Source organism: Glycine soja, chromosome 9, assembly GCF_004193775.1.
Source record: "Glycine soja cultivar W05 chromosome 9, ASM419377v2, whole genome shotgun sequence".
In the NCBI taxonomy this organism is placed as follows: Eukaryota; Viridiplantae; Streptophyta; class Magnoliopsida; order Fabales; family Fabaceae; genus Glycine; species Glycine soja.
This window is the reverse complement of record NC_041010.1, coordinates 29399027-29420724: the sequence shown is the minus strand read 5'-3', so window position 1 is coordinate 29420724 and position 21698 is coordinate 29399027. Positions and strand designations below refer to the sequence as shown.

Below are 21698 nucleotides of genomic sequence, written 5' to 3'. Positions count from 1 at the left end.
ATATTATATCATCTTGATTAAGGGACACAAATCATTAAGATAATACTCAATATTTTAATATACGTTAACCTTATCAATCATTTTTTTTTTCTAACCTTATTAATCATACATGATTATTTGCATTTTCTGATCATGTAATTAAAAGATAAATTCTATTTCTTACTTTTATATTTCTATAACTAAGAGAGGTATATGACAAGAGAGAAGGATGATGTGGAATGAATGACCTTCACTCTTTTAGATATTAATAGTCTTGGCTTAAACCGAAAACAAAATAAATTTATAAGTGTATCGAAACAATACAGTGATTTTGCAGATTACTTCAATATATGCTTTGTCAGATTTTACATTGTAAAGTTCAATGCCACAAATTTTACGCATCCAGCAATCCATGGTGCTTTCATCCAGATCTTGAATCTAATATCCCCCATAAACTGCAAAACTCATCCAACAATTCAGATTACAGACATTAGGGGAGGAAAAAATATTAGAGACCAGATTTTAGTGATAAACTAAATGAAACTAAAATCTAGTTACCGTTAAGTGTTTTTTTGGCTACAAACTAAAATTAGAGACCAATACCATTAGTGTACAAAGAAGTATATAGCTGAAAGCATTTTTTTAAGAGGTTTAAAAATTAGAGAAGTGATTTGAAAACAAGAAAACTCAATAGAACACAACATCTATAATTTCTTTACAGCAACAAAAAAAAAAATTCTTGAAAAGTAATTAGCTACCACTAGAGAAGGCAAGAACTAAAGAAAGAGGAGAAATGGATATACTTAATCTTTAAATAGATGAAAGCCAATGCGGGAAACACATAAGAGATGTACATAATGAAGTAATGCAGTGTCCTTTAAAAAAAAATGAAGTAAAGCAGTGCACCTTTTGGAATTAGCATTAGGGAGGATAAAGAATTAAAGATGCAAATTCTAAAAAAATTGATTAATGCCAAGATGTACATTTTTTAAGACACATATGACATTTTGCTATCTTCAATTCAACCATTACCAATATATTGTCGGTCAATCTGTTCAAGAACCTCAAGTAAGCATTCCTCCATGCTTGCCAAAGTAGCATTGGCCCTAATAAGCTCCAAAACCCTGCGAAGAATCCCAACCCCAAGCTCATGTATAATGCTTCATAGAAAACTGAATTGTCATCTTCGCCATGAATTGCTGGTTCTTGAGGCTTTACTGTTGTTTCATCTCCAGGGCAACTTTTGTTGAGTTGTTCACCACAAAGACCAAGATTTCCTTCAAAACTAGAGGCATCAAAGGTTTGCAACTGTCTTCCCCAAGGGATTCTTCCAATCAGTGAGTTGTTAGATAAGTCTAACATGGCTAGGCGATCAATTTTAGAGAGAGTAGAAGGAATTTTTCCAGAAAAATGATTTCTTGATAAATCAAGAAATTCTAGAGAACTCAAATTCCCAATGTCAGAAGGAATTTCTCCACGGAAATAGTTTCTTGATAAATTCAAAGAAACCAATCCAAGTAAATATCCAATCTCTTTTGGTACTTCACCTGTTAAATCATTGCTTGAGAGATCAATGCTCTTTAGAAGATACTCGGATTCAAAAACATATGTTCCTGACCTTTCCATGTCAAAAACACATTAGTGTCATAAATATTATAGTAAGTCACTAGAGGTGAAATTTTCCGTATCCTTATAAGTTCCCTTGGGATTACACTCCTGTCCGTCATTGCAGTAAAATTGCTCAGACATGTTGGAATTCCTCCTGACAAGTGATTCCTTGAGAGATCCAAGAGATGAATTTGGCTCAAATAGCAGAGATGTAAAGGAATACTTCCAAAGAAGTTATTAACTCGCAAGCTCAAGATTTTCAATTGTTGCAGACTTTCTCCAATCCATGAGGGTACTGGACCAGACAACAAATTTTCACCCACATCTAATATAACTAAACTAGAGCAGTTCTTCAACGTGAGTGGTAATTCTCCACTTAAATTGTTGTTTCGCTGGACCAAAGCTTCGAGTTCAACAAGAGTACACATGGACTGCGGAATCTTCTCTGACAATTTATTTTTTGTTAGATCAAGAAATTTAAGTGAACTTAGATGTTCCCAGCAGGTTGGCAGCTGTCCCATTATTTGACAAATCCAAAGTGCGCATGCTTGTAGTTGTATTTATTTCCACACAAGAATGCCTTCAAATCTGAAATCTTATATTTGGAAAGATCCAATGTGTAAGCTTGTGAAAAATAAGTAGGAATTTCACCTTCAAATTGATTTGAATTTAGAATTATAAATGTATAACCATCTATAAGTTTGATTGGAAAATTTGGAATTGTACCTTTGAGACTGTTGTAAGACATATTCATCCAACTTATCTGAGAGATCAAGGATGGAATGAGAAACTGAAAATTTTGAATGAGATTGAAACAAAGATGAAATATTATCATCTGAAAGACTACAGTTAACTAGTCTCAACTCTCTTAAGTTTGGAATAAGCTAATTAATTATTTGTAGACAATGATTCCAGGACAAGAGTTGTTAATGATGAGAGAGAAGATAGCCACTTTGCACTGTTAATTTTAAGATCAAAATTGCCATCAAGTCTAAGAGTATGCAAGATAGGAAGATTTCCAACCTGAAAAGGGATTACTCCAGAAAGTGAAATTTTTTGAAGAGCAGGATACCTCAACTGTGACAGATATCCAAGTTGATAAGGAATTTCTCCATGGATACGATAATTGTGACTTAGATCTAGATATCGTAAACTTGTAAGCTTCCCTAGTTGAGAAGGGATTGCTCCATCAAGACTATTGATTTTCAGATCAAGATACTCCAACTTTGAGAGATTTCCCGGTTGATGAGGAATCCTCCCACCAAACCCAACACTGATAGATTGAGATATCTTAGACTTTTTTTTGAAGTTGAGGAGTGCTTGTCTCTCCCTCTCAATGCATTTCACATGTGAGCTCTGTGATGGTGAGTTGAATCCAAGAATGGATACTATGGTATGCGAAAAGCAAGCGCAGTAACACTGCAAACATGATTTTCAGAAAATAACTTCCCATTGCAATTAATTTCTCTGGTGTGAAATTTCCGCTATGTTATGTACTTTGATAAGAGAAGAAGAACAAACACCACGAATTATGATCTGCTATCTGTTCGAAACCCAGCAACAAGGTTTAAATAGTTGATATTATTGTAGCAACAAGGTCTCTCCCTCTCACATGTGATCTCTGTCCTTATTGACTATTCCAAGTCAAGCAAGGAATAAAATTTCAAAGGTAGAATTATTTAAACGATATGAAAATGAAAGGAAACTCCTCGTGCCACACAATGAAATAATGGAAATAAAGATGAAAATGAGATACACAATTATCTCTTTATCATTTTTTTTGGTTTTAAATCGACATTGAAGCAAAACGAATGTATTAGGTGTTCAATTTTTTTGAATTACGGTGAAATTTTAATGGACAATATATTTCAACTAAATTATTTAATATTTATCAATACTTTATTTTATAAAATATTTAATTTTTTATAAATTTACCATTTTAATAAATTGAAAATAAAATAAATAAATCGTAAACAACTATAAAACCGACGGAAGAGAACGCTCACGCCTCCGATTATCATTTATGAGACAAGAATTAAGAGAGGGAGGGAGATAGGGGATGTGCTAGAACGAAGAAATATTAAATTGATAAATTTTTTTACAGAAAGAATATTAAATTGCTTAAAAACATAAATATTTAACAACGTAATGTTTTATAAACAATTATTCTTATAAAAATAAATGTTAAAAGAGTTTAAAATAAAAATAACGTATGAAAAAATTTATAAAATCACGAAGAATCATTGTTGAAAGAGGTTGCTCACTCTATTATTTCGATTGCTTTTGTACTAACTAGGATTATTGGTCCCAATGAATTTAATTGTGGAAAAACTGGGTCTTCACTGTACTCTTTTTCCGCACTTAGGGCCACTTGACTAATACATGAGCTACTTCCTATGAAGTTCCAAAAATATCAACCAAATCAAGGAAATTAGTTGTGGAAAAACTGGGTCTTCAGTCTTCATTGTATTTGTTGGGCTGTGACCTAAATGCATATGGAAGGTTATTCTCTTATTTCTTCTGTTTCGTTCTCTGCTTATATAAGATGTCCTGTATTTTACACAGAAGATATGCTTCCACTTGTATACTGCAACCATAATAAAAAAAGCTTTCTGTTTTCCCTCCTGTGGATGCAGCCTTACTCAAGGTGAACCACGTAAATCTGTTTTTTTCATTTTTTCTCATCTCTGTCTCCCTTTCAATTTTGCTGCAATCTGTGTATATGATGTTTCTGTTCTACTGCATCTCCTGCTGTTGTTCTTGCTTGTTCTTCATCACTTCCATAACAGTATTCTTTTTCCACACTTGGGGCCACTTGACCAATACGTACATCAGCTAATTGCTATGAAGTTTCAAAAATATCAAGCAAATACAAAGATAAATGCCATAAAACAAAAATAAAAATATAAACTGAAAGCCTACAACGACAAGTTATTTTAAGCTTTTTCAATATTTTAGGTTTAATTCTTTATTTTTATTGATAGACATGAGATTTATAGAAAAGGTGACGAGCCTCTCTTACGCTTGTAGTTTGGTGGAATTGGAACTTCTAACAAGATGTCTTCTAGGACTAGATAGCTCATGATTCTGTAATTCACATCAAATATCACATTTTATGTTTTTCATGAGTCGAGATATCCGTTGCTGAGAATCATTGTACATAATATAATGATGTGTCGCGACGGCACCCAAAGAACATTGTCTCTAGGCCCTTGAAAGTCATGAAGCGCCAAAATTTGTGTTTGTTGATCCGAAGGGGGTTAGACCAGCCTGCCGCATGAGGCAACCTGGTTGGTTTGTGATCCCCTCCTGGAATGACACAACAAACAGTGCTTGCTTTGTGGATGGATAAACAAATTCGTGGGTCTCCTTTCTCTAAGATTATTCATGTCTAATTGAATCTACATTTGTCATGCATTATATATTCAAACTGAACAAATATTTATTTGCCCAGTTATAAAGCAGGTCAAATAGGTATACTACTATAATCATATGTGGTTGAACACTGAAGTACCCACCCTTAGTTGTTTCACTATGCAGTTGTTTCACTATGCAGGTTTGCTTATACCACATCTCTGTGGAAGTTGATATGGCTTATTCACATTTAAGTAATAATGAAACAATTATTTAGAAACAGAACCAAATGGTTGATCGGCATCAGCCTTGCAATTGTGTGAAGGGAAGGATAGGTCATGGTTCGAATTTCCTTGCTAACAAAAACTAACAAACTAATAATTAACATTTGTCGATAAAAAAATTAAAAATTGTGGGCATTATAGTGTATCAGATGAAGTTATGTTTTCAGAAACAATGCCTTCTGCATGAATGCACCAGGAATCGTATATTTTGAAATAATGGTCGCAAATGATGATAATCTGAGTTATTGGTCACACACACACTCAACGAGTGGTTAGGAATTACTGAAAACTGTAATTTAAACTAAAAACTGTCCGCACTTCATGAGATAATAAGGTTTACCTGTTTTTTTATAATCTTTGCCGTATAATTATCAAGGTTTCAATCACCAAAGAAGCCCCGTTCCATATGGTACTGAACATTCTCCAATATTAAGGATATTTGTTTGATACACTCTGTTTGTTGGACTCTTAAACACCATTTTCTACTTCTAACCGTAAAAATTCAATCTGAAATGAAATCTGAATTTCGTCTCTTACACTCATTATGGAAAAAACATGAAACCGTGGAAACCAAATCAATTAATTATAATTTTTGTTTTGATTGAACATTTTGTATCTAATTTCACAAAACAATTAACAAGCATGATAGATTAACAAGGATAAAGCCCTTTAACTCAGCCCTTACTAAAAGCAGCTCCTCAACTTCTTCTATGAAAGTTGGGCTTTTTGTTCTTTAAACAAATGTATTTACACCTTCCCATAATTTTGTAGTGTGATACTACTAGCCCTAGAACTTGTATTGTAGTTTAATGTCAGAACCAAAAAAGTGTTAATGTTGTTATGGGGAAACAAGGGTAACATTTTCTTTAGTCCTTTCTTTAGAAGGCATGCTGACATGAAAGTTAAAGATTCAACATATGAATTGACTATTTTCAACAAGGAATTATTCCATTGTTTGTATATGACAGATAGAAAGAAAAATGGCTATGGTCCTCCAAGTACAGCATTCTCAATGTCTTCTCTGCTCAAAGCATAACTAAACCTTCTCTCCACATCCTTTTCAAGGTTCCCAGGTCCACTCTTCAGATACCTGCACCAATTAAAACTCTAAAATGTAAACCTCATTATGTACCACCATTTTTGTTTCTTATCAACCATTATGCACCACCCATTCAATGGGATTACTCTATACATAGTTACCAAGTATTTCACATCCAACTTTAAAAGACAAGCAATTTACATTGTAATACAGGTCACCACATATGAGGTATTATCCTCTTTTTAGTGCTCGGTGGCTCGACACAGTTTTGTCCTTGAAAAGCACCTTGGTAGGTTAAGGGAGGAGAGTGTTTATAAACTACCCTTGGTCACAACTCCTCAGGGATGTGGGACTTTTTGACAAAAAAAACAAGCCCACTTATATATTCTCTCCAGGCATTTATCGGTCACCAAAATAAAAATCTCCAGGCATGTATCTTCAATGACTTCACTAATATCAGCTGAATCTCCAAGAAGCATCATTTTTAACAAATTAATAGACATTTAAGTAGTATCCTTCTGATTCGTATTCAAATCGTGACACCAAATTACTTCTAAGATCCAATTATATCACTTCAAGTGTGCAAACTTTCCTCAATGGAAACAAAAAGCATTCCTATTTTCACTTTGCAAACATTCTGATTGGCACATCCTCGTGACACTTTTAGAAAAAATCATATTCCTTAGAGGCAGGGAAGGGAAAGTATCTCCAGACAATATAGAAATAATCACATATGATCAGTGATATGAGAAACATAAAACAGAAAAAGCGCAACCTCCACACCCTTCTAATTTTAAATAAAGAGAAACATCTTATCATTCAAAATGCACATTATCATTCTCCTCCCTTTTAATCAAAGAGAAACCTCTTATCTTTAACCATGTAAAACATTTAATTGTCGATCTTTAAATTTTTTGAAAAAAATACATGAATGTATGACTCCATTCAAGAAAAGAATTTGACTCTAGCAATAGTGCCTGATTTCTTTTACACTTATTGAGAATAACATTTGTAATTTTAACAATGGTTATCTTAATACTTTTTGCTGGTAAACATCATTTAGCTTGCCAATTGTTCAGTCCTTTTGCAGATGTATATAATGGGCAACTACTTTAAGTTATATTTTTTTATATTAAAAACAAAAAGAAAGAAATGGTTGTCACAGTTTATTTTAGCTCACCATCATTAGTACTATACACATTGCTCCTAGATCTTTCATTTTCACTACATTGACAGAAAAATTAGACAAATTTCATGTTTGATTTGATCTACTAGTGTCAATATCACTAGGAAGCCCCACATTCAAAAAGCTAACATGAAAAAATTAATAAAACATATAGCAGTGAAGAACTTAACACCATTAATAATGATAATAGTTTAGGCAACTGGTCAAGTTTTAACCATTCTACAATATTCTCGACTTTCAGCAGACTATAATGAAGATTTGCATTTTGCAGTATCAGAGTTTCTCCCATGTTCTTGCTTGTAATTAAAGTTTACAGAAAAGTAAAAGAAACGTTGATTTTTTCATTCCCAAAAACAAGAAATTAAATATTCCTCCAAAATACAATGCATGGATTGGGGACATGAAAGATATGCCAGTTTTTACGTTTTTCTATTGATTAGGGCATTAGAGCATTCACTGCATACTTTTGAGATGTTAAATTTAACAAGTCTTATATCCATACCCCATCTCTTTGTTCCATCTCTTTTTCCACCCAATTATCTTCCTAACTATTGCTTTCTTTTCCAACTAGAATACTCCACCTTCATAAGAAAGTGGTGAGTACTGTCACACATTAGTCTATCAAACTAAGAAAATGTTAAATATAACTATTTTCAGTCGTTTTAATCCCTAGCATAAGTTAATATTATCACTTTAGTCACACATTTTATTTCAAATTTTAGACAAATGAGATTGACAATTTATACTTTCAAGGACTAATGTGATTGTGCCACCTTTCAGTTTCAGGGACTAAAGTGACAGTTTACTCTTTGAACTGCACATACATATGCATGATCTATGTTGACACCAACAAAGGCAGTGGTGGCCCTGAGGGCGGTCGAGCTGGGAGATCGCCCAGGGTCCCATGTTTAGAGGGGCATCAATTTTTTTTATTTAATCTATATAAATATTAAAATAAAATTTTATATAATTTTAAAACTACATAAAATTATTGGTGGGAATCCAATTCTTGGATTAAGGAACACAGAGTTCTTCACTGTAGGCCGATGGACAATTTTCTCCAGCACTCAAGTATAGAAGGAAGGATGGCTACCAATAGAAGATGGAAAATATGGTGGTTGGCAGCTACAAAGTCAATTTGGAAGCTTAGAAATGACATGGTTTTTCATAATCAAACCTTTGTTATCTCTAAGCTGGTGGATAATGCAATTTTCCTCACTTGGTCTTGGCTGAAAGGGATTTCAATGTACCTTTTCAACAATGGTCTTCAGCTATGTCTATAGCTTTTAAGTAGAGTTGGTTTGTAGGGTTGGGTTTGTGGCTGTTTTTGTAGGGTTGTTGTATTTCTTTTTTCCTGCTTCTACTATGTAGTACCCCTGGTACTGATTAATTATTAATATAAATTATTTTTGCAGTTAAAAAAAACATAAAATTATTATCAAAAAATGAGATGATTACTAATAATTTTTTAGGAAATTAATTCCTAGTAATTAGTCAACAAATGGGTGATGTTTATATTTGTCAACAAAAGTCCACACATAAGTTTGAAAAAATGAACCAATAATTTATGCACAATGCTAAATGCAAAGAGGATGATAGTATGGTATATTATTTTTCTCCACTTCAATCGGCATTAATGGGATTACATAAACAAGGGTCTTGAATTTTGTTGTTAGCCCAAGGGCAAAGAAAATCTCAGGACTGACTCTGAACATAAACGCAACATCGCAATCCGACAACCTTAAAAAAAATACTCAAACAACAAATAGAGCACAGAAGCAAGCAAAAAAGAAAGGTACCTAATGTAGAGATCGGTGACATCAAGGGAGAGCTGCGCGTGCCAATCGGGTTTGTGAACGACCCAGAGGGCTCTGTCCTCCTTGCTCTGGCAGAAGCCGAGGCTCCGGAGCCAGGCCTCAATGCAGGGGAGGCTGTGGGAATAGAGCGGCTTCGACTTCTCCGGGAGCTTCTGCAGCCACTCGTCTTCCTCCGGCGGCGGCGCGGCCTCATCCGCCTCCGTGCCCTCGGGGGACTTGCAGAGAAGCGGGGGAAGGAATGGTGGTGGGGTTTGAATTCGCAGATGAGGAAAAGGGAGGGGTTTGGGGAAAAGGGTGTGGAAAAGTGGGAGTTTTTGTGAGGATAAGGAGGTAGAGAGGGAGAGGTTGGAGTTTGGAAAGGTTGAGGAGGGAAGTGTGGACATGTCTGCTTATTTTATTTTTATTTTTATTTTTAATTGTTTGGATGGAATTGGAAGAAGAGAAAAATTGAGAAGGGACAGAAGAAGAAGCAGGAAATACGTAGTGTGTTATGTTGTATTATCTATTTATTCTGCTGCTGCAGCACAACACAAGACTCAAGAGTAAAGAGTTTTTCTCTCGGTTCCGGGTGCTTCTCCTTTCTTGTCTGTTGTTTGAGGAGGGGTCGCTTATTTCAGTTATTTGTCGTAATGAATCTTTATTGTAAGCTGCACCTGCCCTGCACGGGGCATACTTCATAATCAAAGCTTGGCTGATAAAATTTTATTATTCAACTTTTATTCTTTTGTAAATTTTATTATCCAGTTTTTTTTTTTCAAGTTTTCAAATTTTACATATTTTACTGTCGTTGATGATTATCAAAAAATAGTAAAGAAAAAATAAAATAACATCGTTTTTTAATAATATGATGATAAAATACAAAAAAATAAAAACTTTTTTACTCATAAAATTTGTGAAATATTAAAAGTTTAGTGATAAAATTCATGAAAAAAAAACCTTGGGTGATACAATTTGTAAAATGATGAAAGTTATGTGATAAAATTTGTTATTAAGGCAAAAAAAATATATTACTATTAATTAATTATAAGTGATTTTAGATATTTTTTAATTAATTATTATAAAAGCTCATTTTATTAAATGCTAATTTGTAATTGAAATCATGTTAGAATGATAAATTAAGTTGATTAAACTTTTTTTTTCTTGTAAAAAACAAACTCTTTTTCTTTTATTTAAGCGTATTGACCTATCAAGAATGGGTTGCATTGGCATTAATATTATCAACTCACTTTAAAAAAAATAGGTCTATCCAATTCAATTTACCTTTGAGCCCCAGATAGTGACTCACAAGTGAATTGGACTAAGATGAGTTGACTTATTTTATCACCTTTAACTTAATGGGATAATTTGCAAAACCTTTTAGAATCATGAAGTTGATATCACTACTACAGAAGTTGGATTCTACATCGATTAAATAAGGCATACTATGTCGATTAACAACCGTCGTCATAGTGAATATCATAAAAAGATGTCGTGTATTCAACGACGGTTGTGTCGGACCATCCTAGGATGTAATGCATTCTACGACGGTCACGTGATAAGTACCGTCTTAGAATGTAATGTTATCTACGACGGTCCTTGGCACGTGACCGTCGTATAATGCATTGCATTCTAAGACAGTCTTTGTCATGTGATCGTCTTAGAATGCAATACATTTTAAGACGGTCTTCCCAGAACCATCCCAGGGTCACGAATCCACCTTTTTCTTTTTAGATTTGGGGGTAGAGTTACGTATTTTGTTGTTGGTCCAAATGCTATGAAAGTTGGAAGTCTATTATGGAAGTTTCTTGTTGGACCATACAAAAACAAGTAGATGAGTCCAGTTAGCCTAATTTAGAATAAACAAAACTTTGGTTAACGTGTTTTCCATATTACTTGATTAACTGTTCTAGGAATATTTGTAACTATAGGTCTTAGAATTTGATACAATTTGCTAGGTTTGAAATGAACTTCCTAGGTGTGATATTTTCTGATGAAAAGTTTGTTAAAAAAAAATTTTGGGGGGCATAGACAATTGATAAAGTTGTGTGTAAAATAACAGGAAAATGGAGAGGAGAGCTTTGAGGAGTTGCAACAATTTTTTGAAGAGATGTTTAAAGTGGATATTGGATTGGACGGAGGCCCTTCTCTTGCTTCTTCTCATTGCTCAACTTCATCTACTTACATAACTTATAGTGAAAGTTCTAGTTCAAATAAACATAATTCATCTAAGATGCATTTCGGGAAGGTAAAGAATTCTTTTGTCTTTTATGCTGGTTACCAAAATTTCTATTTTGGGGTAAGTATGTACTGCATTTTTCATATTTTTTCTTTCGATATATCATATATCATCCATGGCATATACATAATGATTATGAAAAGTGAAAGGTTAGAACCACAGTATATAGAAATTAAACTCAAAGAATTTGCATGATCTGTTCGGGCTCTATAGCTTAATGCTAATAAAGATTTAAATTGGTTAAGGGAAAACATAGTTCATTCGTGTTGAATATTTAGTTAGAGTCTTTTAATTAGTGGTGCCTTTTATGTTGTTCATGTCATCAAGGTAGGTCATGTAAACTATCATTACCAATGAGTAAGGATACAAAAATAATGTAGTTCCATATGCAAAAGTGTTGTACCCCAACATAATTGTTTTAGAAGTAACATAATAACAAAAACTAGAATCATGTCTGAAGACATAATAACCAATGATATAGAAACCATAAATTTTAGTATCCAATTATCTACAAATTGTGACATTTATGGCAACAATTTTTTTATAAATAAAGCAGACGTAGTAGATTTGCAATCAGCTACAAAAAAATGATTTTAGGACTTAATTTTATTGTACATGATAATAGATCAGTCACTATTACAAAAGATTATTTATTAATCTCTACAAACTCACAAATGTCACCCATAATAGAGGAACTCACATCAGAGTAACCACTAGTGATGCCCCCACCAGTAACCAATATCCTTGTGACATACCTGGTAGTTGTAAAATAAAAGGATCACAAAATTATGGTAGGATAACCATTTTAGAAACACCCCAAGATTCTTACCGAGAAAATATCTTAGATAGCATAAAAACAAAAGCTGAGCTACAATATGAATTATCTGTAGTAGAATCTGACTACAATTTCGTCAGGATCAACAAAATCATAATTCTTGATAACATACAACAGATTATAGACGAATTAAATAAAACAAGCATAATAGGAGAAGACCCCACTAAATATTGGAAAAAAGATCCTGTTATATGCAAATTAGAAATTATAAACCCAGACCTGATAATCAAAACCAAAGACATTTAGTATAGGAATTTTGAACAAGAAGAATGCAAAAATCACATAAAAGTCCTTTTAGATCTAAAGGTTACAGAACCTAGCACTAGTCCTCGCAGGAGTCCTGCTTTCATTGTTAATAAACAATCAGAACAAAAAAGAGAAAAAACTAGGATGGTCAGGCTTAAAGATAATAGTCACATAGATGGATACACTATTCCTTCTAAAGATGTTTTGATAAATAGGATACAGAAGGTCAAATGATTTTCAAAATTTGATTTAAAATCAGGATTTCACCAAGTAAAAATGCATCCTGACTCAATAAAATGGACCATTTTTTCTTGTTTAGAAGGATTATTTGAATGGAAAGTAATGCCTTTTGGATTGACAAATGCACCACAAACTTTCCAAAGAAAAATGGATAACATTTTTGGAAATTAAAAAGAATTTATGTGTACATATATTGATGATGTACTTGTTTTCTCAAAAACTAAAGAAGAACACTATCTGCATCTCAAACAAGTTCTTCACTTTTTGAAAAATTTGGCTTAATTATTTCAAAGTCAAAAATGGAGATTTGTAAGACCCATATTTCTTTCCTTGGAACAAAAATAGGAAATGGAAAAATAAGGCTTCAACCTCACATCTCCCAAAAAATCCTTAGTTTTCCAGACAAAATGGAAGATATAAAAACTCTAAGAGCCTTTCTAGGCTTGCTTAATTATGCAAGAAATTTTATAGAAATTTTATAAAAGACTTAGAAAAATATACAACTCCTCTCTACAACAAGACCTCCTTAACTGAACAAAGGAAATTTAATATGGAGGATATAAAGTTGGTCCAGAAAATAAAAGAAATGGTTAATAATTTTCCATATTTATCTCTCCCACTAGATTCTGATTATCTAGTCATAGAATGCGAAGTTGTGAGAAAGGATAGGGAACCATCTTAACGAAAAAGAAAAATAAATATGAAAAAATTCACGATGAAGAAATCTGTAGGTATACCTCAGGAAAATATCACACGAAACCATAGGTATACTCATCTTCTATAGATTATGAAGTCAATGCTGTCATAAACGCCCTAGAAGGATTTAAACTCTTTATGGTAAATAAAAGCGAAATCACCATAATAATTGATTGTGAAACAATAGTAGCTTATGATTGATGCAATCCTACCCCGCAAGGGCATTGGATAGAAGACTCCAAGTAGATTGGGCCAGAGATGCAAGAGAAGGCCCTAGGGTTCTCATGAGCCTTAGGGTAGATTTCGGGCCCATGGGTTAAGTATGAGTCCACTTATCTTTGTACATATTAGGATTTCATTATTTTTTTGTCCTTGTATTTAGGGCTCCATAATGTAGGTAGGGTATCCTAGAAATATAGGATTTTTCAGCCCTTGTATTTTAGGGTAGCTAGACTAGCTTTTGTATTAGGGGTAGTTTTATAATTTCACATGCATTAAGTGAATATTTGATGTGAGTGTTGGGAAATAAATTTAATTGAATTGGGAGAAGCCCAATCCAATTAACTTTTAGAGGAGAAGGTGAGCATTTTCTTGCTACACCCCATTGTCACATCATATAGTCACACTTTGTGCATGTCCTTCATGATTTACATGCTTTATGACACCTAAGCACGCTTAGTGAAAAATCTTGGACTTGATCTTGGATTAGTGGGCTGAACCATATCTGAATTTCACTAATCTAAGCTCCATTGGAGCTTGTAGTATTGATTCCTTTGCTTCTTGGAAGATGAATGGTAGTAGAATGGAGAAGGAAGAGAGAGAGGAGACGCCACTTCAAGGAGAAGATGAGTCTAGAAGAAGCTCACGACCATAAGAGGCCATGGATAAGAGCTTGGAGGAAGAAGAAGATGAATGAAGGGAGAGGAAGAGAAGAGCACGAAATTTTGTGCTCTAAAAGAGCTCTGAAATCTGAAGTTTAATTTTCAAATGATCAAAGTTGTAAAAATGCACACACATAGCTTCTATTTATAGCCTAAGTGTTACACAAAATTGGAGGGAAATTTGAATTTCTATTCAAATTTCACTTGAATTTGAAATTGAATTTGTGGAGCCAAAATTTCACTAATTATGATTAGTGAATTTCAGATATGGTTCAGCCCACTAATCCAAGATCAAGTCCAAGATTTTTCACTAAGTGTGCTTAGATGTCATAAAGTATGTAAAACATGAAGGACATGCACAAAGTGTGACTATATAATGTAGCAATGAGGTGTAACAAGCAAATGCTCACCTCCCCCTCTAAAAGTTAATTGGATTGGGCTTCTCCCAATTCAATTAAATTTATTTCCCAACACACACATCAAATATTCACTTAATGCATGTGAAATTATAAAACTACCCCTAATACAAAAACTAGTCTAACTACCCTAAAATACAATGGCTGAAAAATCCTATATTTCTAGGGTACCCTACCTACATTATGGAGCTCTAAATACAAGGACACAAAATAATGAAATCCTAATATGTCAAAGATAAGTGGGCTCATACTTAGCCCATGGGCCCGAAATCTACCCTAAGGCTCATGAGAACCCTAGGGCCTTCTCTTGCATCTCTGGCCCAATCTACTTGGAGTCTTCTATCCAATGCCCTTGCGGGATATGATTGAATCATTCCCTCCCCCTTGAAATGGATTTGACCTCAAATCCTGAGGTTCTTGAAACTCTGGGCTTTTTTCCTCAACACCTGTAACAAGAACAAAAACATATATATTAGTTGTGTTTGGTATGTTGAAGTAAGGTAAGGTTTGAAAACCCATTTGCTGAGCATCTTCCCATGAAGGAACATGGTTCCTTACCAACTCAATGAGTGGTGCTACAAGTATAGAAAAATATGGGACAAACCTTTTGTAAAAGTTTGTTAAGTCATGGAAGTCCCAAATTTTTCTTATACTTGATGGAGTGGGCCACTCATGAATGACATTTATTCTTAGGGTTCATGGGAACCCCTTGATCACTATTTAAAAAATTAAGAAAAGTAATACAATAAAACATACATTTTTCTGTATTTTCATGTTGATTATTCCTACCAAAAAGTATGACACACCTAAGGTGTCCCATATGAGTACCTAAGTTTGTATTAAAAATAAAAACAAACCTACCTAATGAGTCCCTACATACACAAATCATGAAGATGTTGGGTGCACAAGTGATTTTATAAAAGAGGGTTGCACCACTCAAAACATTCATCATACCACCTATTTTAGGGATTTGGTGCCTAATAATACCTATTTTGGGCACCAACAAAGCACAAGGATTTAAGCTCTTGCGAACCAAATCCTCATCCAACAACTCCTTTACTTGAGGAATAAACTCAAGCCCAAGAGGTGTGGCAATGCTAACAAGTGTCTTTTTACAAAGGAGAAAATGTGGAAGTTGTCTAAGAGGGGAAGTTTCTTTAATGTTTGTCTTTATTGTAAAATGACTTTTCTTCTTAGCTAACCTCTTCGAGGAGACACTTACCTCCTTACACTCCTCCTTAACCATTAATGGTTGTCCTTCTTCTTGGGGGTAGATTTCTTCACTAGATTCTTCCCTTTTTGCTTCTTCACGTTCACTAGAGGAAGGTGAAGTAGTAGCCTCATCTTGGCTACTATAAATGTCTTGGCCCCTCATAATCATGGTTTTCTTGGTGGGGCATTGAGAAGTAATGTGTCCTCTTTCAAGACATTTAAAGCAATTTATAGAGCTAGTTTTCCCTTGCATACTAGCCTTAGGGGGTTTCTTTTTTATTGTCTTCCCCTTATCATCTTTGGGCTTAGAAGGTGCAGCCCCTAAGATGCCTAGACCTTGGTCTTTCTTTGGATAAGAGTGAGAGCCATAAGATTTTAATGTAGACTTTCTTTTAAGTTTTTGATCTTCCCTTATTTCCCAATCTAAGTTAGCCTCTACGTTGTCCTTCCCATGGAAGTATGGGAGGTTAATGTTTGTGGCTTTCTTTCCTTTTCTCTCCTATGGGAGTGATGTTTAGTATGTGAACTATGGCGCCCTCTATAATAGTCGCTAAGTTATTCACTTAAACTCTTGCAAGAGTCATGACTATTATAGAAGGCATGTTTTTCTCTTTTCATTTCTTTCATTATTTTTCTTCTTTCTTTCTCTCTTATTTTGTCTCTTTCATCTTGACTTATTTCTTCCACTCTTTTTTTACCTTTTTCTTTTCTCTCTTGTTTTTCTTTCCACAACTTAAGGGATCTCAACTCATCTAATATCTTATACAAGGGGTCCTTAGGAGTAGAACCCTCACCATTAACACTAGATGAAGAATGAAGACTCATGTTGGTTCCTAAGTTATGGTTCTTTCTTGTTGGGGGTTTGAAAACAAAAGGTAAAAGAAAATATGGTTGAAACTAGTCAAAATAAACACTAAAAGAGGTGTGAAAGATAAGGTAAAAACTAATTGGTAAAAGGCAAGCTATCTAGGCAGTTTGACAATGGAAGGTAAAGGAAATAAGCAATGAAAGTAAGCAAGAAATGTAAACTAGGCGAATCCTAAGAGTGTTTGGATGACCACATTTAAGGTTCCCAACAAAACACTCACAATCCTAAGGGAAAATTGCCTAAAATTATTACACACAAATGGAAGTAGGGTGACCTATTGGAGGCTCCCAACTTACTTCCAATGAAAAACCTTTTTGTTACAAAATTTGAAAGCAATGAAAGTAAGTAAATTGTCAATTACAAAATTACAAAAAAATCCTCAATTTTGGTGGTTGTTCTCTCTTTGGTGATTCACTCAATTTGGAGTGCTTTTTAGTCCAATAGCTTTTAAAGTGGTTTTCCCCTTGCTTCTTGACTCAAATTCTTCAAGGGATGACACCAATCCTCCTTTCCAATTCCCTATTTGGCAACTCACAAACAAGGAAACAAAGAGACAAACAATAATCAAAGACCAAAAAAATGAAATGAAAGCTAAACCAATAGAGTTTTAACAAGACAAATTTTCAAGGATTATTCAACAATTAAAGCAATGAAAAGCACATAAAAGCAAGCTAGGACTTAAAGAGAAACTTAGAGTGAGTCTAGAGTAGAGTAAAAAAAACTATAAAAAAAAACTCAAGAAACCTATAGTTTTGGAACTTGTATTCACAGTAATTTTCAATAGAAATTTCAGAACTAGGATTGGTATAAAATAGACACCAATTATATAACAAATTTTGAGCCAAAACAACAAGCACACTTCCCTTTCACTTTTTTTTCCTGGACACTGATTTTTCTGCCAACTTGTGTGATTTTTCTTATTTTTTCCTTTAACCCAAATCTCTTGGTTATTTTTTTATAATTTTTTCCTAGATGTCTAGAAAATTCAGTAAAAATTTCAGCTCAAAACATGTAGTGACCAATTCCCAGTAATTTATACAAGTTTGTATCTTCAAGCTGCTAGCACCAGCACTTTCAACCTAGAAATCAAGAGTAGTGTTTATGTAGCTTAAGACTTGGATAGTTACAATTTGTGTTAGCTTATGCTCAATTATCTTGAATAACACAATTCAAGAGAGCTTAAGAATTATTTTGATTCACAAATCCAGCCACAACTCAGCACCACAACTCAACTTCATCATAGGCATCATGTAGGAAACTTAGAAAGAAAAAAAAGTTCAACAACAAGACTACTTCTAGGAATTGATTTAGAACATGTTATGAACTAAGTAACATGCATGAATTAGACTCAAAATTCAAAAGATAGGATAAGAATGACAAGAATACATGAACAAATGTATCTAGAATTCAATCAACAAAAATAAAAATTCAACACAAACTTAGAACATAATGTCATACCATAATTTCGTCCAGGGACCATCCGTTGTTGGGATGCGACCCCCTTTTGACCACTTTGAGGTATTTGGCATCCATCGTTAGGCAATTTGTGAAGTTCCGAGACATGCCGGAAGCCAAAAGAAAAGCGTCGTAGCACAATTAATCCGTGAAGTTCCGTGACATGCCGGAAATTAAAAGGAAGTGTTAGTGTGCAATCCGTAAAGTTCCGTAACGTTCCGGAAGGCAAAAAAGGGATGATTACGTAATCCGTAAAGTTCCGCAACATTACGGAAAGAAAAAAAGTATCGTTACGAAATTCATAAGTTTCCGTAACTTTACAGAAAAAGAATCACCAAAAAAAGGCAGGGGGTTTATTTAGTAAAAATGGGGGTTCAAATAGCAACTAGGCCCACTTGGGCCTTCCAGGATGTTCCTCCAGAAGGCGGTTGCTTTTGGAGGAAGCAACCTAGCTCGTCTGGGCGAGCTGGGTGGCAAGCATCTCCTTCCTTTTCCTATAAATAGGGGAAGGAAGGAAGAACAAAATTGTTCAACCCTCCTGGTATTTGAGATTCACTTAAAATTAGTGAGAAAAATTGTTTCCGTGAAGAAAATCCAAGCCGAGGCGCTTCCGTAACATTTCCATGGGTGATTTCGCGAAGATTTTTAACCGCTCTTCGACGTTCTTCGTTCGTTCTTCGTCGTTCTTCGGTCTTCAACCGGTAAGTTGCCGAAATTGAACTTTTCAATTCATTCTATGTACCCTTAGTGGTTCTCATTTGTTTTACGTACTTTTATTTTCATTTCATTTACTTTCCGTACCCCCTTTTGACGTGCTTTAGTCATTTACTTAAGTCATTTTCTCGCCTAATCAAAAATAAAATAAATTTTCACTGATCATTTGAATTGTAACATCCGTTAATTTCTGTTAAAATGAAATCCGACCGTTCGGTCATGCCGTAACCACGTTGGAAACTAAAAAGAGGTAAAATAATAATATAATAATAAAAAATATCTTTTAGTAAAATAAATAAAAAAAATCAATCGGATGTTTTTCTTTGAGATTTCTCTTTCTTAAATCGAACCGACTAATAACCAAAGTGAAACTAAGGCTAAAATCAATTCATAAACCAAACTTTTGTCATCGCCTAAAAAAGCCATTTTCAAAGGTCCAACGCCTTGAAATGGTCTTTTCCGCTTTTATTGGTTAAATATAGATTTCTGAAGAGCCTAAAATCAATATGTAACTTTGTTACCTCTTTCAAAAATAAAGAAATCATTAATGGTCCAATGCCTTAATGTTTTCTCACTTTTCAAAAGAATCGAAAGATTGTCTAATGGTCCAACGCCTTAAATGACCTTTCATTCAATAAAAACATATCTTGCAAAAAAGGATAAAAAAATAACTTAACCAAAATGCTTTGTTCACAAAAGAACTACGTAGGTCTGATTTCCTTATCACAATTGAGGAATACGTAGGAGCAAGGGAAACACCCTCGTCGACCACAAAAAGATAAAAATATAAAAATGCATAAAAAAAGATATAAGAACGTAAAAAGGGAAAAGAATATAAATTGAAGTCATATTTGCACATTTGATTAAAGGCTGCTGTCTCTTGTAACGGACGCGTGGGGTGCTAATACCTTCCCCGTGTGTAAATATAACTCCCGAACTTTTCACTTAGGGTTTGTAGATCACATCTTTTCTGATTTTTCCGACGTTTTCCTCAAATAAACGTTGGTGGCGACTTCGCGTGTATTCCTTTCTTGGAACACACACCCGCGAGTCACGCGTCGCCCTCCCGCCGAAGGGTAGGTTGCGATACATAATGTAACAATTACTATGACTAAACATGAGTACATGACTCTAAGACAACATGGATTAAGTGATTTACACTTAGATTTTTGTGTTTTTTTTCTAATCAATATTTTGGAAGAAAATTTAGATCTAAGGTTCCGCACAAGAATATTATGAATGAAAAATGATAGAACCTAAAATCAACACAAAAACATGATTCAAGAGTAGATCTACAAAATTTGAACCAGAGAAATGCAAGAACAAGTGTAGATCTAAGATTTAATCGGTTTTTTTTTTTTTGAATCTACTTTAAACAGCACCAAACCACAAGACAATGGAGGATATACATGGAGAATAAGATGAAGAACAAGGAATTAAAGAGAATTCACTGAACAAAAAGATAGAGGAAGCAAAAGAATATCACCTAGATGAAGATGCTCTTGATACCACATGATGTAAGCTCCATTGGAGCTTGTAGGCCTAGGATCTTCTTCATCAATGGATTCCTTTGCTTCTTGGAAGATGAATGGCAACGAAATGGAGAAGGAAGAGAGAGAGAAGATGCCACTTCAAGGAGAAGATGAGTCTAGAAGAAGCTCACTACCATAGGAGGCCATGGATAAGAGCTTGAAGGAAGAAGGAGATGAATGAAGGGAGAGGAAGAGAAGAGCACGAAATTTTGTGCTCTAAAAGAGCTCTGAAATCTGAAGTTTAATTTTCAAATGATCAAAGTTGTAAAAAAGCACACAGATAGCCTCTATTTATAGCCTAAGTATCACACAAAATTGGAGGGAAATTTGAATTTCTATTTAAATTTCACTTGAATTTGAAATTGAATTTGTGGAGCCAAAATTTCACTAATTATGATTAGTGAATTTCAGATATGGTTCAGCCCATTAATCCAAGATCAAGTCCAAGATTCTCCACTAAGTGTGCTTAGGTGTCATAAAGCATGTAAAACATGAAGGACATGTACAAAGTGTGACTATATGATGTGGCAATGGGGTGTAGCAAGCAAATGCTCACCTCCCCCTCTAAAAGTTAATTGGATTGGCTTCTCCAAATTCAATTAAATTTATTTCCCAACACACACATCAAATATTCACTTAATGCATATGAAATTACAAAACTATCCCTAATACAAAAACTAGTTTAGCTGCCCTAAAATACAAGGGCTGAAAAATCCTATATTTCTAGGATACCCTACCTACATTATGGAGCCCTAAATACACGGACAAAAAATAATGAAATCCTAATATGTACAAAGATAAGTGGGTTCATACTTAGCCCATGGGCCCGAAATCTACCCTAAGGCTCGTGAGAACCCTAGAGCCTTCTCTTGCATCTCTGGCCTAATCTACTTGGAGTCTTCTATCCAATGCCCTTGCGGGGTAGGATTGTATCAATGATAGCCAACAAATAAATACTGATGAAAAAACCTCACAAAAGATGACTTTTATTCCAAGAATATGTTTATCATAACAGAATAAAGATAAATTTTGAACACATAAAAGGAGCTAAGAATGTTGTTGTTGATATTCTTTCTTGTTTTGCAGGAATCTAATAAGATGAAGCCCTCTAAGGTGTCCTA

At 34.2% G+C, this 21698-nt stretch overlaps 2 protein-coding genes across 6 annotated transcripts; both read right to left on the bottom strand.

Moving 5' to 3' along the window:
- Window positions 1–209: 209 nt before the first annotated feature.
- Window positions 210–3218, bottom strand: LOC114425487 (receptor-like protein EIX2). Of its 5 annotated transcripts, none has more exons than XM_028392424.1 (4): window positions 2611–3218; window positions 2314–2377; window positions 1012–2182; window positions 210–434 (listed from the first exon to the last, which is right to left on the bottom strand). In XM_028392424.1, exons 3-4 carry the CDS (start codon window positions 1603–1605, stop codon window positions 345–347), a joined length of 684 nt encoding a protein of 227 aa, XP_028248225.1. In that variant the 5' UTR covers window positions 1606–2182; window positions 2314–2377; window positions 2611–3218; the 3' UTR covers window positions 210–344. The 5 variants fall into 5 exon arrangements, with proteins under 5 accessions (XP_028248225.1, XP_028248227.1, XP_028248226.1 ...); XM_028392426.1 differs by having other exon boundaries at window positions 1012–2175; XM_028392425.1 differs by having other exon boundaries at window positions 2314–2350.
- A 2753-nt stretch (window positions 3219–5971) lies between these two features.
- On the bottom strand, window positions 5972–9875 carry LOC114425353. The gene is made up of 2 exons (XM_028392248.1): window positions 9250–9875; window positions 5972–6315 (listed from the first exon to the last, which is right to left on the bottom strand). Exons 1-2 carry the CDS (start codon window positions 9648–9650, stop codon window positions 6210–6212), a joined length of 507 nt encoding a protein of 168 aa, XP_028248049.1. The 5' UTR covers window positions 9651–9875; the 3' UTR covers window positions 5972–6209.
- Between the last annotated feature and the right edge of the window lie 11823 nt (window positions 9876–21698).

What these genes read in the sequence shown, in the direction of transcription:
- LOC114425487 (XM_028392423.1), bottom strand. Translation starts at nt 1,605, where the DNA reads ATGGAAAGGTCAGGAACATATGTTTTTGAATCCGAGTATCTTCTAAAG. An exon ending in GATTGACCGACAATATATTG is followed by an intron (nt 435 to 1,011) that starts GTAATGGTTGAA and finishes TGAGTTTTGCAG; the next exon opens with TTTATGGGGGATATTAGATT.
- LOC114425353 (XM_028392248.1), bottom strand. Translation starts at nt 9,650, where the DNA reads ATGTCCACACTTCCCTCCTCAACCTTTCCAAACTCCAACCTCTCCCTC. An exon ending in GTCACCGATCTCTACATTAG is followed by an intron (nt 6,316 to 9,249) that starts GTACCTTTCTTT and finishes TAATTGGTGCAG; the next exon opens with GTATCTGAAGAGTGGACCTG.